Here is a 15,856-nt window from a genome sequence, read left to right as displayed (position 1 = left end):
GCCTTCTGCAGCTTGGGCAGTGTGGCTTTTTCTATAATTGAAAGTTGTACTGACTTGTAACAGTGTTTTGAAAGCTTGAGGGAATGGCTTTTGTTGTACCGTCTTCTTACAGCCTGCTGGTTATAATAGGCCTGTTGTTGATCTTGATGTTAAATTACTCATAATAAAGAACATTAAGTTATAATTATTGGCTGCTTCAATCCAGTAATGCTTCTACTTTAATTTTAAATTGAAAAGCTAACTAGATGAAAGTGCGTGTTTCTACTACTATTTTTAGCACCACTAAAGTGCTGAAAACCTTCCAGTACCTGAGGGAAGACAACAGAGGAAGAAAGTGTGAACTTTTGATCCCTTCGTCCAAAAAAAGGATGCATTGAAACTGCAGAAAGTTCAGAGGAGGGCAGCAGGGTTGAAGAAAGGTACTGCTTCTGTCTGAGGAACTGATGAGGCCAAAACTAGGAAAGAGGTGACTGAGGTGAAAAGTATGACAGAGACCTACAAAATCATTAAACAGCATGGAGAGGGGGCTGAATACTCATTACCTCTTTCAGTACAGTGACTGTATCCTAACTGGTAGGTGCTCAGTTCAGAACAAATCAAAAGGGTGCAGTTCTTCATGCAACACGTAGTAGGGCTATTTCTATGCCAAGAAATATTGCGTATGCAAGAAGTTTACACTGTTACAAGGAGAGTCTGGACAAGTACTCAGAAGAGATCCACTGAAGGAAGAGGTGCGAGTAAATACACTGATTTCTTCAACCTCTCAGTCTTCTTACCTGAAAATAGATGGCTGTTGAGAGGGTGCAGGAGTAGTATCATGTACACTTGCCCTGTTCTTACTCTCCGCTAGGTGTCAAGTTATGGAAAGGCTGATGTTTTATTTTGTGGGGAGAGTGGATAGATTAATCACAATATTTTCTCACTTCAAATACATCATCAGGCAGCAGGCAAGCATGCCAGTGTTGTTGATAGAGGTTGTTCCACAAAGGGAAGGGAGCCCCCTTGCCAACAGCCAGGGCTGGGAAATGTCTTCCCTCCAGCGGTGGTCATCGCGAGGGGTAGGACATATGGAATAGTTTTGTGGTGTCCTCAGCACTTGCACCGTGAGAGTGGAGGTTTAGTACTTCTGCTTGTCCATTCCATCATGGTTGGACAGAGAAAAGTCAGGTCCTGTGACTTCTGCAAGGATTTGTGTCGATTCATTGAGTTGTTGACACTTTTATGTGTGGAATGAATTAGGCTCATTAAAAACATAGATTGAAAAAGTCAAATACAGATGCCCATTTACATGGTCCTTAACACCGATCAGTTGTGAATGTTTGTTCAGTGTTTTAATAATGCTGGCTTTGATTTGAAAGGAGAGGCCAGCAAGTGTTTCAAGTCCTATAACATAGCAGTTTCCTTTTTTCACTCTAAACCTTATTTTAGGATTCTTTCTAAGTTACGTTTTGATAGACATTACCAAAACCAATTATAATTAATTTTCCTACAGCTTCTACTGATGCGAAAAAATCACCCTAAGATTGCTCACAAAGTATTTACGTTCACTAATGAATTAAAAATGCTGAAGGAAATTCAGGAAATTACACAGTCTGTGAAGAAATCACTTTCACAGGAAATGTTGCAGCTACAAGGTTCATTTTTGGTGAGAATATGTACTGTTTGATCTCCATCAGTGCAGGGTGAGGTTTGGATGGGAGCAGATTTTATGATATTTATGTATCTTCACTGATACAGTGATCAGGCATTGGAACAGGCTGCCCAGGGAGGTCGTGGAGTCACCATCCCTGGAGGTGTTCAGGCAGGTGTTTCCTGCTTTCTTTGACATAAAATGTATTCTAAAGAATAGATGTTCAGAACTTGTCATCATGTAAGAGGCTGGGAATCTAGCTTAGTTCAGCAAAGCCATTAAACATATGCTTTTCTTGCTGATTTTTTTTTTTTTTAATTCTATTGAAGCTAGTGGGATGGACATTTACTCTTAGGAGTGTCTGAATGAGTAGAATGATGAAAAGCTGGTAACAACCAAATCTTGATGTTGGGACTTCACTGTAAATGCCTTTCATCTCTTGGTAATAAATCTGAAAATCTTTGGAATGAGATAATACTGCGTATTTGGCAGCCCAAGTGGTTTATGCAAAAATGGGTAAGTGACAAATTGCTTAAGCCTCTGTGGCTCATGGGATGGAGTCTTAATTTACCACATTTTAATTTAATGGATAGTTAAAACTAATTAAATCTTATGTAAAGAAGGCTGCTGTTCTTAGCTATTTGACTAATTAGTAATGAATTTACCTGGGGAGAAGGGAACATTGTAGATTTATTATCTCAAATGTCCAGGAAAAAAAAAAAAAACATAGCCATCAGAACTCTTTGCTTGCATGATACGAAACTGGAAAACTCTGACCATTGCTTTGTTCTGACATACTTCATGTTTAGATGAACACTTGAGATTTAAGTGTCAAATTCTGCTTCTAAATGCATAAATGGCTCTCATTAAATTTACAGGTAGCCACAGTATCACAGTGGGGATTACAGAATTTGGCTGAAATTTAAAAATATTGTGGAGTAAAAAGATTGTGAGTTGCCTTAATATAAACAACATTATATTCTTTCTGAGGAACAGAATCAGCACCCAGTGTTACAGTCCATGCTGCATCTTGTTCTTTTATTTAAGGTTTTGCTTTGATGCCTATTACAGGGATTTGGCCTTTGCTTTATTCAAAGATGTTTTTGTCTTGCATAGATATAAAATGAAACTTCTAGCAAGCGCTTTTCAGATTTTTAAAAAAATCATTGAACTATCTTGCATTCTGTAAATCAAGTACTTCTCATAGATGGTAACAGTTTTGGTTTATGGCATTCAGGTAGGGTTTTTCCAAAGAAAAACAGGACTGTGGCATGTTAAGGAATCTGTAAGAGGGAAAGCTAATCTGATTTACTGTATTTATAGTCTAAAATTCCTCTTATTTCCTGTGCTCTTTTCTATGCTGACTTTTAACTGGCCAAAGGGCCTTTATTGTAGGACTAAAGGAGGACACCTTGGTAGGAACTAGACATTCTGTGATCTCTGAGGGGTTATAATGAAGCACCTGCTTGTCTACACTTAGCATCGAAAGCTTCTTTCTGTCTGAGGTAGATTCCTTAGGAAATGCTGGTACTGCAGAGTACAGCCCTGGGTGCCGTTCCCCTCTGATAGTGTGACGCTGTGTTATAGGATGAAGCACAGCACAGAAGAGGCAAAAGTATCCTTTTTAGCATTTAAGTATCAAAGTATTTTTTTTTACCTAATCAAGTCATATCTGAACTGTAAATCAACCTGATCCTGCAAGTAAGTAGACATCACATCTATTTAAAAAACAAACAAGCCACAGAATCACAGAATGTTAGAGATTGGAAGGGACCTCGAAAGATCAGCTAGTCCAATCCCCCTGCCAGAGCAGGAACACCTAGATCAGATCACACAGGAACGCATCCAGGCAGGCTTTGAATGTCTCCAGTGAAGGAGACTCCACAACCTCTCTGGGCAGCCTGTTCCAGTGCTCTGTCACCCTCACCGTGAAGAAGTTTTTTCTCATATTCAGGTGGAACCTCCTATGTTCCAGCTTGCACCCATTGCCCCTTGTCCTATCACTGGATGTCACAGAGAAGAGCCTGGCTCCATCCTCCTGACACTCACTCTTTACATATTTATAAACATTGATTAGGTCATCCCTCAGTCTCCTCTTTTCCAGGCTAAAGAGACCCAGCTCCCTCAGCCTTTCCTCATAAGGGAGATGCTCCATTCCCTTAATCATCTTTGTGGCTCTGCGCTGGACTCTCTCTAGCAGTTCCCTGTCCCTCTTGAACTGAGGGTCCCAGAACTGGACACAATATTTCAGATGTCGTCTCACCAGGGCAGAGTAGAGGGGGAGGAGAACCTCTCTCGACATACTGACCACCCCCCTTCTGATACACCCCAGGATGCCATTGGCCTTCTTGGCCACGAGGGCACAGTGCTGGCTCATGGTCATCCTGCTGTCCACCAGGACCCCCAGGTCCCTCTCCCCTACACTACTCTCCAACAGGTCAGTACCCAACTTATACTGGTACCTGGAGCTGTTCTTGCCCAGATGCAAGACTCTACACTTGCTCTTCTTAAATTGCATTAAATTTTTCCCCGCCCAAATCTCCAGCCTGTCTAGGTCTCGCTGAATGGAAGCACAACCTTCTGGCATGTCAGCGACTCCTCCCAGTTTCGTATCATCAGCAAACTTGCTGAGGGTGCACTCTACTCCCTCATCCAAGTCGTTGATGAATATATTGAACAGCACTGGTCCCAATACCGAACCCTGGGGGACTTCACTAGTTACAGGCCTCCAACTAGACTCCATCCCATTCACCACAACTCTCTGGCTTCTTTTTCTCCAGCCAGTTCCCAATCCATCTCACTACCCGATTATCCAGATCCTACTTCCTCAGTTTAGCCACGAGGATACTGTGGGAGACGGTGTCAAATGCTTTACTGAAATCAAGATAGACCACATCTACTGCTACCCAACCAACACACCAAGTAATTCAGTGATAAGATGTCATCTGCTTCTTTTTTGCCTTACATCGAGAGTGACACCTGTGTCTGTCTGGACAGACACTCATTTAACCTATACCAAACCTCAGTAGGTCTACAGGCTGCAATTTCAGTGTTTGGCTGTCCTTATTTCTGCTAAGTTGTATAATCTGAATCTGTTTTAGGCTGAAATAGGTTGTTCAGGTTTTCCATACAGATCATATTTTCTTAGACCTTTGATCGTTCTTGATTTTTCTCTTTTGGACCCTTTTCAGTAGCATGTGTCTTGCCTGGTATGTGGTGCCCAGTGTGGCCACTGTATTTCAGTTGGGCTCTTGCAGCCAGCACTGAGAAGAGCAGAGAGGTGACATGTAGGGCTGAAGTTTACAGCTCCTTTGTATTATGTCTTCCAAGAAAGCCGTGTTCAGGAAAACATAACTTCCTAAAACCTTAATTCTTCTTTTCCAGGTTATGTGGGGTGTACCACCTTTAATGATATTGCAGCATGCCATAAAGCCCATATTTGTACAAATTCCAAGTTGCAGCAAACACAAGCTGCTTCTCTGCCAGCCCTATAGCTGAACTTTTAGCTTTCTGCAGAGGAACATTGTATCTGTTTAAACTGACAATGTCTTGACCTCTCTTTTTATGATTCCTGTGCCTTTTTGAAGAGGAAGTGATATAGAGTAATACTTAGTAGCCCATCACTGAATTCACTGATTCCCTCCTCTTTCAGCCTAGCTACTGATAGTCTTCCATCCTGCAGAGCCACTTGTGTCACACTGGGGACATAAGCTGTACGGTTAATTACTCACTTTAGGCTTTTAGATAAATCAAGATATGTTGTGTGTGACCAAAAGAAAAAACTACAGCAGAGCAGAGGGGCATGATCTCTTAGATTACCTTATCTCAGTCACAGCTCTGCCAGACTGCTGCTCCTGTGATCCCTTCCCTGTTCGCTGTAGCTATGGCAAATGCATCTAGAATGCGTGCAGTTAAGTTCTGTTAGCAGTTGCCAGCATAAAGGGACAGAGACATAAGACCTGTATGTTTTTTCACTTTCTGGGTCTTAAAAGGGTGAGTTCTGCTGAAATGGACTTATGAGGATACTTGCAGTTGTACCCAGTGATCTTCACCATGTGCAGAGATTGCTGATGGGTTCTTTCCTCTCATTTAAAAAAAAAAAAAAACAAAAAAAAACCAAAAACAAACCCAAACAAACCTGTTCCCATGCAGATAGCTTGCCAATTTGTGAAATGATTGATGGGCTAGGTTAATATTTTTAATGTTTCTGCTACCTGTCAGAGCTTTGTAATGCTGTACAAAATGGCATTTATCACATGTTGACCAAAGGATAATTTGTCTGCTGCAATTCAAACTCTTGCCATAGACTAACATTTCTGAATATGTTGTGTCAACACTTTATTTTCCTATCAAGATTTCAATTCTTTAAAATGCTGAGAAGGTAAAATGGGGAGTTGGGACACATTCAAATTATTATATAGTTTAAGACAAAATGGCATAGGGAAAAGATAACTATTATGTGCTTCAGCAGCATATTAACAGATCATCATTTGATGCCCAAATATATGAAAGCATGAATAAGGCTGGAGGTCTTGGGGAGTGTAGTTCTGATAAATATAACATGTGCTTCGGTTTCAAGGCTCAGTGGTTTTCACACAGAAGGACTATGCCTGTGGTGGTCTAGGAGGGAACATATTGTGTAGCTTCCAAGTGACTCAGCACTGTTCCACCAGCAGTGAAGGAGAACCAGAATTGCTATAATCGTCCAGTAGAGGATCAGCTTTCATGGCACAATCTGTTTTTCTCAATTACCAAGTGGCATATAATATGACTTAACAGGGAGAAAAGAGGAGGAAAAATAGCAGAACTGAAAAATTCTTGGCATTTTTGCAAAACTGGATTTTTCTCACTTCTTCAAAGAGCAGGAAAAATCCTGTGTCTTAATTTCAAGTAAACTGATTACTGTTTAAATGTCACTGACAGTTGCTAAGATAAATTTTGCCATATTATCAATGATGTTAATTTTTATTTTCTCAAATTATGAGGTTGGTGGATAAGATGTAAGTCTAGCTGTCAGATCAAGCTGTAGGATGTGACTTGAAAAAGTTGTCTATGGAAAATGTCCTCAGCTCATGGAGTGATGAAAAGAAATATGTGTGTAGGCAAGGTTAGGAAACACTTTTGGTATGCTCTTATTCTAGCTGGGGATGGAGGGGGGCCTGGTTTTGTTGCTGAATGACTGGATTAGACCTGCTGTGCTGTTTCCAGTCAAGTTCGTAGTGTATGAAAGCAAGGGCTGTGAATGTACTGGTAGGTGTTGTCATCCAAGCCCAGTGAATTGGAAAGGTCGTGTGATGAGAGAAAGGAGGTCAGGATGAGAATTGGCAGTGCTAAGGGCTCAAGCAAGAGCAGTGCAATGGCTGGACCTGCCTGTTAAAATAATTGATACACAGTGAGAGTAAAGCTTTCTGGTTGGACTTAACAATTCTACTAAGACAGTGGTCTTAGTAGAAGAACAATTGATGGGATTGCTGATGTCATTCTCTTTAAAAAAACAAAAACAAAAAAACCCCCCCACAGCTGTGGAGTTTTGTTTGTTTGGTTTTGGTTTTTTGGACCAGTTTTAACCAAGTACAATCAGGTAACAAGCCAAAGATCTTTAGGTACTGTTTTTCTTTTCTGTATTCTAGAAAACCAGGTTTTAAAACCTTTGAAGTCTTGCATGCCTAAGCAAATCTGTAATTGACCTGCTGTTGAATTGGGGAGAAGAAAAGCTGGGCACAGCATGTCAGAGAATAGGTAACAATATTGAATAAGTAAAGGACGTGCCATTTTGCTCTGTCAAGATATTGTAATACAAAGCAAGATTGAGTTTATTCAAAGTAATTTTCTATTAATGAAGTGGCTGCTCAAATTCGATCCTCTATTGTTCCACTTTCTTCTGGGTTGCAAATTATTTTGGATCCTGTAAGCACTGATTAAACACCGATGCTAAGATAGCTTTTTCAGTATAATTACTAGGGATATTATCAATATACTAGCACATTGTAAATCCTTTTCAAATGCATTTATTCTAGAATAAAGATGTAGGAAGCAATACCAGTAATAATACCACAAAATAACATTCTCCTTCATTAACAGAGCCCATAATGAGAGGGGGGACGGGGGCCGGTAGTGTCAATTTAGGATCAATGTAAATGAGCCTTTCATTAGAGCTGAAAGCAGATCTTTTTGAGCACTGCCCCCTAATCAGCCTTTTTCTTTCCCATCTTCTCTGTCTTCTACTTCAGCTGCACGTGCCCTTCTAAGTTTTTCCCTTTGAGTTCCTTGAGAAGTTATTATTTTGGTTAGCCCCTCTTTGTTTTCCCCTCATCTATCTATCAAGTTAAATTTTTATCACAACAGGGTTATAAATGTGTTTAAATATGGAAGCTGAATTTTGTTTATACCTTTTGGTAAAAACTTGGAAATAAGGGATCATTGGATTCTCTGAAACTCATTGTTATATGTATGTTCACGTTGATGTCTAATATTTTTTCCCAGCTATCTTTCAAAGCAGTTACTTGTGACTTCCACCTTTTGTAAAACTCTAGTTTTCACACTTCTATTTATAATTTGTGACTATTTTAATGGGCTCTTCTTTACAAGGTCTGGTTTTACAACATCATCAAAAAATAAAGCTTTCCTCCAATCTTGCCTCCAAATCATCTTTTTAAAATGAGTGTAAAAAAAACTAATACTACACATGCAAAAATCCGGGTGTGTCTCAGATGAATTTCTCAATGAGGGCCCATCATTGGTTTTGCAATCAATATTTTTTTAAAAATAGAAACTTTGTCCAAGCTACTCTTCTCCTTTCATAGTGCTGGAAGTGTTGACTTGAACTACAGCCCTAATTTCATCTGAAATGGTGTAATGTCATGTATTTAAAAGCCTGTCTGTGAAAAATGATTTGTTAATATGTGTATTTTATTTCAGGAAGATGTGGAAACAGGAGTCCACCTTGATCCTGCTACCAAGGAAGTTCAGTACAATCCTACTTACGATACCATGTTTGCACCTGAGGTGAGAAACAGTACTGATCTCTAGAGCAGAAATGCCATTAACTTAAAGGCCAGAGGTTCTATAAATCTCATTTGAAAGTCATATAAGACATATAATCTTTGGATGGTTGCTGTGTTTTGGAATCTAGTTTGGGCAAATTGAAAAAGGATTCTACACAGGTGTGTTGGTATTTTTAATTCTTGAATAATATTCTGCATAAAGCTGTTCTAAGAAGAATCTTAAAGTGTTTATAAGAATTATAACTACCAAAATTAAAAATCAAGCTAGGAAAAAAGCGTTATAAAGAAGTCGAGTAAAACATGAGCTGCATTAAAGTAGTCTCCTACTATTTTCACTTTTTTTGGTATTTACTTATCGTGCTACATAGAGTAAAATGAATGGTTGTAAGTATTGTGGATATATGGCTTTTAAGAGGAGGATTTAAAATCCAAGTACTTTCAGGATAACTATTCACATTAGGGTTAAGTATTTTAGAAATTCAAACTGTGCTAAATGTGTGTAGTGCAAAACCATTTTAGGCTGTATTTGGATTGCCTGGTGCCATGTGAACTACTTTCTATTTTATTATAACTGACAGGCTATCTGAAGGATAAAAATAGCTTCTCAAGCATTAAACTTTTTTTCAGTATTTAACTAGTTTGTACAGTTTGTCTTCTGTTAGACCAGGGTTTAACATTCTGGGTAGACAAAGGCTGCATCAGTCTGAAATGTGTACATTAGTTATGCTTTATGTTTAGAAAACCTTTTGTGGAACCACATAAATTGGCCTTTTCATAGCAAGCTTGCATTTTGCAACATGCCAAAGCCATGGAGTGTGTGAGCAAAAATACTGATTTAAACTTATGACAGTGTTACCTTGTGTAAGTTTTTTAGTTAGGGAAGCCTAATCTGGAACAGTCTCAGCTGTCTGCAAATGTGGCTGACAAGCATAGGGATTACAATTTAGTTTGATATGTCTCTGTGTACTGTATTTGTTTGCATTTACTGTTTTTTTCCCTAACCACGGTATGGTCAGGAAGACTGGCATTTGTCATCCCACAAGAGGAAAAGCAAGGCAGGGTTTCATGAGTGTATTTCCTGGAATAATACAGCAAGTCCCCAGTTGCTTTTTAAATGCACAGAAGTATTGTTGGTAGTGTAATTTCATTATTAAGAACACAAATTTAGTAGGACCTGATACCTCTTTCTTGATATCTCCCTCTTACAAGGGACAGTATGCTGCGGTTTTGTCTTATGAATGCTTGTACTGATCACATACTGAATGGCAGTGTTTTGTGTCAAGTAGTTGGTATCGATTTGTCCTCTGTACCTGTAATACAGAGTTCAATCATGAAATGAGCTGTTCAAAGCAACTGTGCAAGTGATTACTGTGTAAAATAACAGACTAAGAAGCTTATTCAGTAGTCATAAAGAAATACAAAGTTGAAGTGATTTTGTGTTACAGTATTTGAAAAAGAAGTCTTTTTTTTTTTCCTGTGGTTTTTCCTGAAAATTACACACACATAAATAAAGAAATTAATAATTCTGATATAATTTCTTTTTACATTGTTGGTATAGTTTGGACCAGAAAACCCATTTAGGACTCAGCAAATGGCTGCACCTAGAAATATGCTTTCTGGATATGCAGAACCAGCTCACATCAATGATTTCATGTTTGAACAACAAAGAAGAACATTTGCAACCTATGGTAAGTCCTTAACAGTGGAATTGACCTCCACTTTTATTATACCCAGGTTGGACACAGTAAGTTGTTCTCTATAGAACAGTTAATAAGACTGCAAGTTCTGTAAATTGCTTTTTCACAGACTTACTAAAATGGGGAAAGGTCTTTGAATGAGAATCTGTTCGGCTAGAGATCATAGTATTTATTTGGGAAATCTCATTTTGTAATTCCCTTTGAAACTGTTATCAAGTGTATGACCTCCTACCAAACCCATCTTAATTAATCCTTCCATTAGTTGCATCAGTGTAGAAAGCACAAATCAAAATTTCACACGTTTAGTATGACAAATAACTGTAGATCTCTTATGCAAATAGATTCTTTCATGCGATTCTACCTAAAGGTAGCTCTCTCAAAACCAAAAGGAATCCTTATTGAGTTGTCAGGTTCTTCAGAGTGGTTGCCTCTAGATACAAGATAAATGAACAGGAATTTAAGAAGGTGGGAATACATTACTAAAATATTCTTAGCAAAGATAGACCCAAAGAACTCTGGTGGTCATTACAGTTGCTGATTTCTTATCTTGAAGAACCTTTTCACTTGTAAATAGTTGCATTTGAAAAATGAAACATTTGAGTTTTGCACAGGCTTGAGTTTCAAATAGACTTCTTATGGATTGTAAGAAAAATGGATTTTTTTTAAATAGGGAAAATATGGAAGTTTGATGGATTCTAAGCATTCTTTTGGACATGTTTGAAAGAACAAAACTGCTGTGTATTTACATATAAAAGTGGTTAATTTTTATTTTGTGCTTCATTGTAAGCTTTAATTTCTGTTCTAAACTTGTCTGCAAGTGCTTGTCTTGCAAATATGAATCTTTTTCAGGTGGAGTATCACTTTATATTCTTCGACTTCAGTCTATTAGGCAAGTTCTGATACTTCCTGTGTAAACCTACATGTCTCAACTTTTCACACAGCAGACTTGTGTCTTTCTTTATTCATATTTACATTCAAAATACTACTCCCTGCAAACTGTCATATCTCAAAATCATCTCCCTGCATGAGTCCCCTTAAACTTATTAGGGCTTTATGCATGCAGGAGTTCACTTACTGCATTCTGTGATGGATGAGAGTGGGACTTCATTGCTAACATCTGTAGGAGACATGTATTACAGTGAAACTTGGAAGAAAAAATTACCTGAAATCAGAGACTATAACATCCTCAGTTTCTGTTCATATTTGGGTTTCATTAGAGGGTTTTTTATAAATGTTAAAAAATTAAATATATTTAAGAATATTTTTTCTTTTACACAGTTTTAGCTAATTGGCACTTTTCACTGAGTTGTTGGGATGTGGGATTTAAGCAAAATGCCAGTATTAAGAAATGGATGTCAGTTTCTGTAGCAGAACTTTAACTTGGCCACAATTTTGATGTTAGAGCTTGACAGACAATGCAGGTAGGAGCCTATTCAGGATGTGAATAGACAGATTTTTTTTCTGTTAAATTAAATGTTGCATTGTGTGGGTTGTGCATTCTTGTGTGTATCTAAAATAGATATTGGAAAAAAAGATCTGTAGACATGTAGTGTTTGGGTTTGGGGTTTTTTTATTTGTCAAGTTTAATTTGGGGGAAGATAGAATTAGTAAGTTTACTCAAAGCTTCTGCTGTTGGTTTACATCATCAGTGTATAGAAACTGCCTTGGAAGCTGTATTACAAGAAAGTCAAAAAATGTATTTTTAAGACTGATAACGTTGGCAACTGTGCAACTATCGTATTCAGCTTTCTAGAAATGCTTAATAGATAATGATCTGGGTACGGTGAAAATGGAGCTATGAAAAGGCTGAGATACGCAATTTAAACTGCAAGAACAAGCACTGAGAAGCTGAAGTTCAAGCTGGAAGATGCAGTAAATGAGCATGATATCCTGGCTTACTAGAAGGTCTATTAAAAACAACACTCCTTTAAGTTGTCAAAAAGATGTCTGTTAAAAATTCAGTATTCTCTTTTCCATTTGGAAGGACGTAATAAATATCTTCTCAGAAAAGGCCAAGTATAAAATCCCAAGTATAACTGCTAGGCATAAATCTAAGTTATACATGTTTTTGATGACTAAGTCGTAACATATTGGAAGAACAGAAAGTAAACCTCTTAATTAAAAGCTGCAGATCTTGAGATGTCTGGCTTCTGTTAGGATGTTTAGCACCATTGTGCTAAGGCAGGAGGTCTCAAACAAATATGCGATGGCTAGCATGTAGATAAGCAGTGACTATAAATGAATGATGAATGGTGTACAAGGCAGAGAGAAAGGTAAATGAGATCATGTATCCAAAACAGCTCAACTGCTGCAGTTTATTAAAAAAAAAAAAATACCCTTTATATGTCATCTTCAACATTCATACATATGCAGTCAGAAACCTACACATTGATCACAAACAAATCCCAAGTATTTTTTTGCAAACAGTGTTTCTCATCTACTTCTCTTGCAGTAAATATTTACTGTCAAAAGTACTTTTTCCTTGTGATGCTTGGATAGCTCAGAACATCCATGCTGTCATTGACTGAGGGTCCTTCCAGCTCTTTATCCTATTAGACAGGTAGGCAGCAATGGCTACCTAGAGGGGAGGAGAAGGAAGAAGTAAGTGAATAGTGATATGTCTGAATACTTTTTTTTCAATATGCAGTCTCTCAAGCAAGGACAATGTCTCTATTAATTTTCAGTGAATTTGGTGGGTTTGGTTTTTGACAAATTTGCCCAGCTCCTTCTTGAGCCCATATAATTTTTCTGTGTTCATAGTAACCTATTGCAGGCAGTTCTGCAGCTTACCAGCACCTTGTGGGAGGAAGTAGCTCTGTTTTGAACTTGTGGAACTTAACAGCCTACTAGTTTGACTTGATATCCTCTAGTCTCTTGTGTTGGAACACACTATTTCTTATTCACCATTTCTGTGTCATTCCTTATTTTATAGATCTTGGCCATAATTTCATTTCATTCTGCTTTTTTTTCCACGTAAAAAGATAGGGCCAGTCTTCTTTGTTCCTCTGTTGCAGCCTTTCTATGCCTATGGCTGTGCTTGTTTCTCTTTTATGTCTCTGTGAGTTCCTCTGTATCGTTCCCAAGATGAACAGCAAAGCTGTGCACAGTGTTTAACATGTAATCTCACCATGAATTTGTTCCATGGCTTAATAAAGTGGGAGGCTTTTTCCCTTCAGTTTCTAAGATCTCTTAACATTGCATTTCGCTCTGTGGGTTTGAGTGACTTTGTAAAAGCTACTTGCTCCCTTCTTCCAGGTCACTTATCAATATGTTGAACAGCATGGGCCTGAGTATGGATCCGCCAGCAACTTTTCCTTTGCTGTGGAAACCAACCATTTATTCTAGACAGTGTTTTAATAACTTTTAATCAATTGACCATGTAAAGACCTGGGGTTTTTTTAAAGTGTCTTTGAGGCACCCTGTAATCAGTCTAACTCAGTTTCATAAAGGTATCCAACATCAACCAAGCTTTGCTCGTTCACATGATTGTCACCTCAGAAATATTCTGGAGGTTTTGCCAGTGTTTGCAATGTTTTCTGCTCTGCTGCCATATGTAATGCTCACGCAAGTGCCTACTCATTGTTTTCTTTATTACAGTTTGTACTGCTTGAAACTTGTAACCACACAAATGTCTGACTGGCTGACCTGTAGTTCCCCAGATCTCCTCTGAAGCATCTTTTGAAAGTTGGCATTGTATTTGATACATTCTGTTTCTACATTCCGTTTCTGTCATATTGAGGTGATAGTAGGTGAGAGGTTTTGCACTGTGGTTAGGCTTTAGATCTCTTTGATGGCTGCCATCTGGTCCCAGTTTTTTGTTACCGCTTGACTCTTTAGTCTCTTAACATTTCACTTTGAGTTAGATATTTTGTGACATTACCCATAAAGAAAGGTTCTAGCACAGGAACCTCCCTAAGCTACTCCATAATGAACATGTGTTTGAAAAAACCTCACTGATGCTCTCTTTTCATTCCTTGATCATCTGTTGACCTACACACTGTCTGGTATGCTTTCTGCCCCTGCACTTTTTGACAAAGAACAACTATTAGTTTTTATACCTTATGTGATTTGTTCCTCGCTTTTCGGGGGAGGCTGCCTTACTGTAGTTTTTACTTTGTCTGGTAGAGTTTGGTTCTTTGTATTTTTCACATTTGGATGCAAGTTCAGCTCTTTGAAGAATAGTTCCTTCTTTCTAATAGTTTCTCTACATACTGTTCATCTGTGCTCACTTCCTTCTGGTCTCTTTAAAGGCTTCTTTTAATAGCTGGCAGGCATTAGTTCTTTTTCTCTTACATTGGGTCTTTGAAGTGTCCCTGCATTTGGAAAAGGCTTTACCCTTTAGTGCTCACTTTCTGTTCCTTTTAAAAATCTTCTTTACTTAGCTTAGCCCTCCTGTTTTGGAATTGAGATGATTGTAGTAAATGCTTTTATTACTTTATTTGTTTCTTCAACAATGTTGATTTATACTGTATTATGGTCATTTATAAAATGTGTATCCTTAGAAAAAAAAAAAAACAAGTCTTAAAATCAAGTTTCCTGCACTGCTCAATTGGCTTTTTTTCAAGTGGATCTCTTAACATGACTGTTTCAAGGTACAAGTACCTTGTGTAAAAAGTGCTGTTTTCATCATGTCGTGATGCGAGATTTTGCACAGTCTGCTACAAGGAGGTGACTAAAATATCTCATTATTACTGTGCTTTGCATCTGTTTAAGCTCTGTTAGCATTTCATGGATACTGCATCTTCTAGCTGAACAGTCAGTAAGGACAACTGGCAACTGTACTCTTCACTGCTTAAACCTGGAATTTCAATCCAAAGGACCCTTTAATGGTTGTTAACACTATTAACTTGTTAATCTGATTTGTCTTTAACCTTTCTGTAGCATATAGCATGTTTTTCCTCACTGGTGTGACCATCTTATTTCTGTATTCTTTCTGCCTGGTAAGGAGTGTATTCCGTCCAATTACGTCAGTATTGTCTTACGAATTATGCTAGTTTCTGAATTTAAAACAAGATATTAAAATTGCACTATGTATTATTTTTAGCCTCTGCTATTTTGTATGCATGCTTGGGTTTTCCATTTCTCTGCCCTCAGTTTAAATAAGATTCTGTGCTTTTTGCTGTCCCTGTTATCTGAGGTTTCAGATTTCTGCGCTACCTTTTTAATAAGGATATGGCTTTTTTGAGATTGTGTGTCATTCCAAATCGCTTATTGTTCTTGAACTATTGGCTATCCCCAGCTATTTAATCAAAAAGCACTCTTTGAACCTTCTCAGTACCAACAACCTTTTAAATCTAGATGACACCTACCCATCTCAGTAAGGTTCCCTTAATTCCAGAACTTTAGAGAAGTAGAGTTGACACAGACACTGGAGATGTCTTCCACATTAGGGTTAAGATCTGCAGCTTGTCTTTGCAGTAAACAACCTCTTGAGAATGAGCTGCGCTTCCAGAAAGTATTTTATACAAATTCAAAAATACCATAGCTTTATTGAGTCACTTTTGTACCATCCCTCAGTCCACAGA

General features: G+C 38.1%; 1 protein-coding gene across 1 annotated transcript in view; it reads left to right on the top strand.

Moving 5' to 3' along the window:
- Window positions 1-8,399: 8,399 nt before the first annotated feature.
- The window catches only part of CDC40 (cell division cycle 40), a gene marked incomplete at its 5' end in the record, with an annotated part of 30,363 nt that continues 22,906 nt past the window's right edge, over window positions 8,400-15,856 (top strand). The window contains 3 exons of the mRNA XM_010073009.1: window positions 8,400-8,441; window positions 8,549-8,635; window positions 10,193-10,322. Coding sequence (XP_010071311.1) covers window positions 8,400-8,441; window positions 8,549-8,635; window positions 10,193-10,322 — 259 coding nt within the window. The remainder of the gene's footprint in view (window positions 8,442-8,548; window positions 8,636-10,192; window positions 10,323-15,856) is intronic.

This window comes from Pterocles gutturalis, unplaced genomic scaffold (genome assembly GCF_000699245.1).
Source record: "Pterocles gutturalis isolate BGI_N339 unplaced genomic scaffold, ASM69924v1 scaffold44132, whole genome shotgun sequence".
In the NCBI taxonomy this organism is placed as follows: Eukaryota; Metazoa; Chordata; class Aves; order Pterocliformes; family Pteroclidae; genus Pterocles; species Pterocles gutturalis.
Note: the sequence above shows the minus strand (reverse complement) of the source record. Positions and strands in the feature narration are given on the sequence as shown.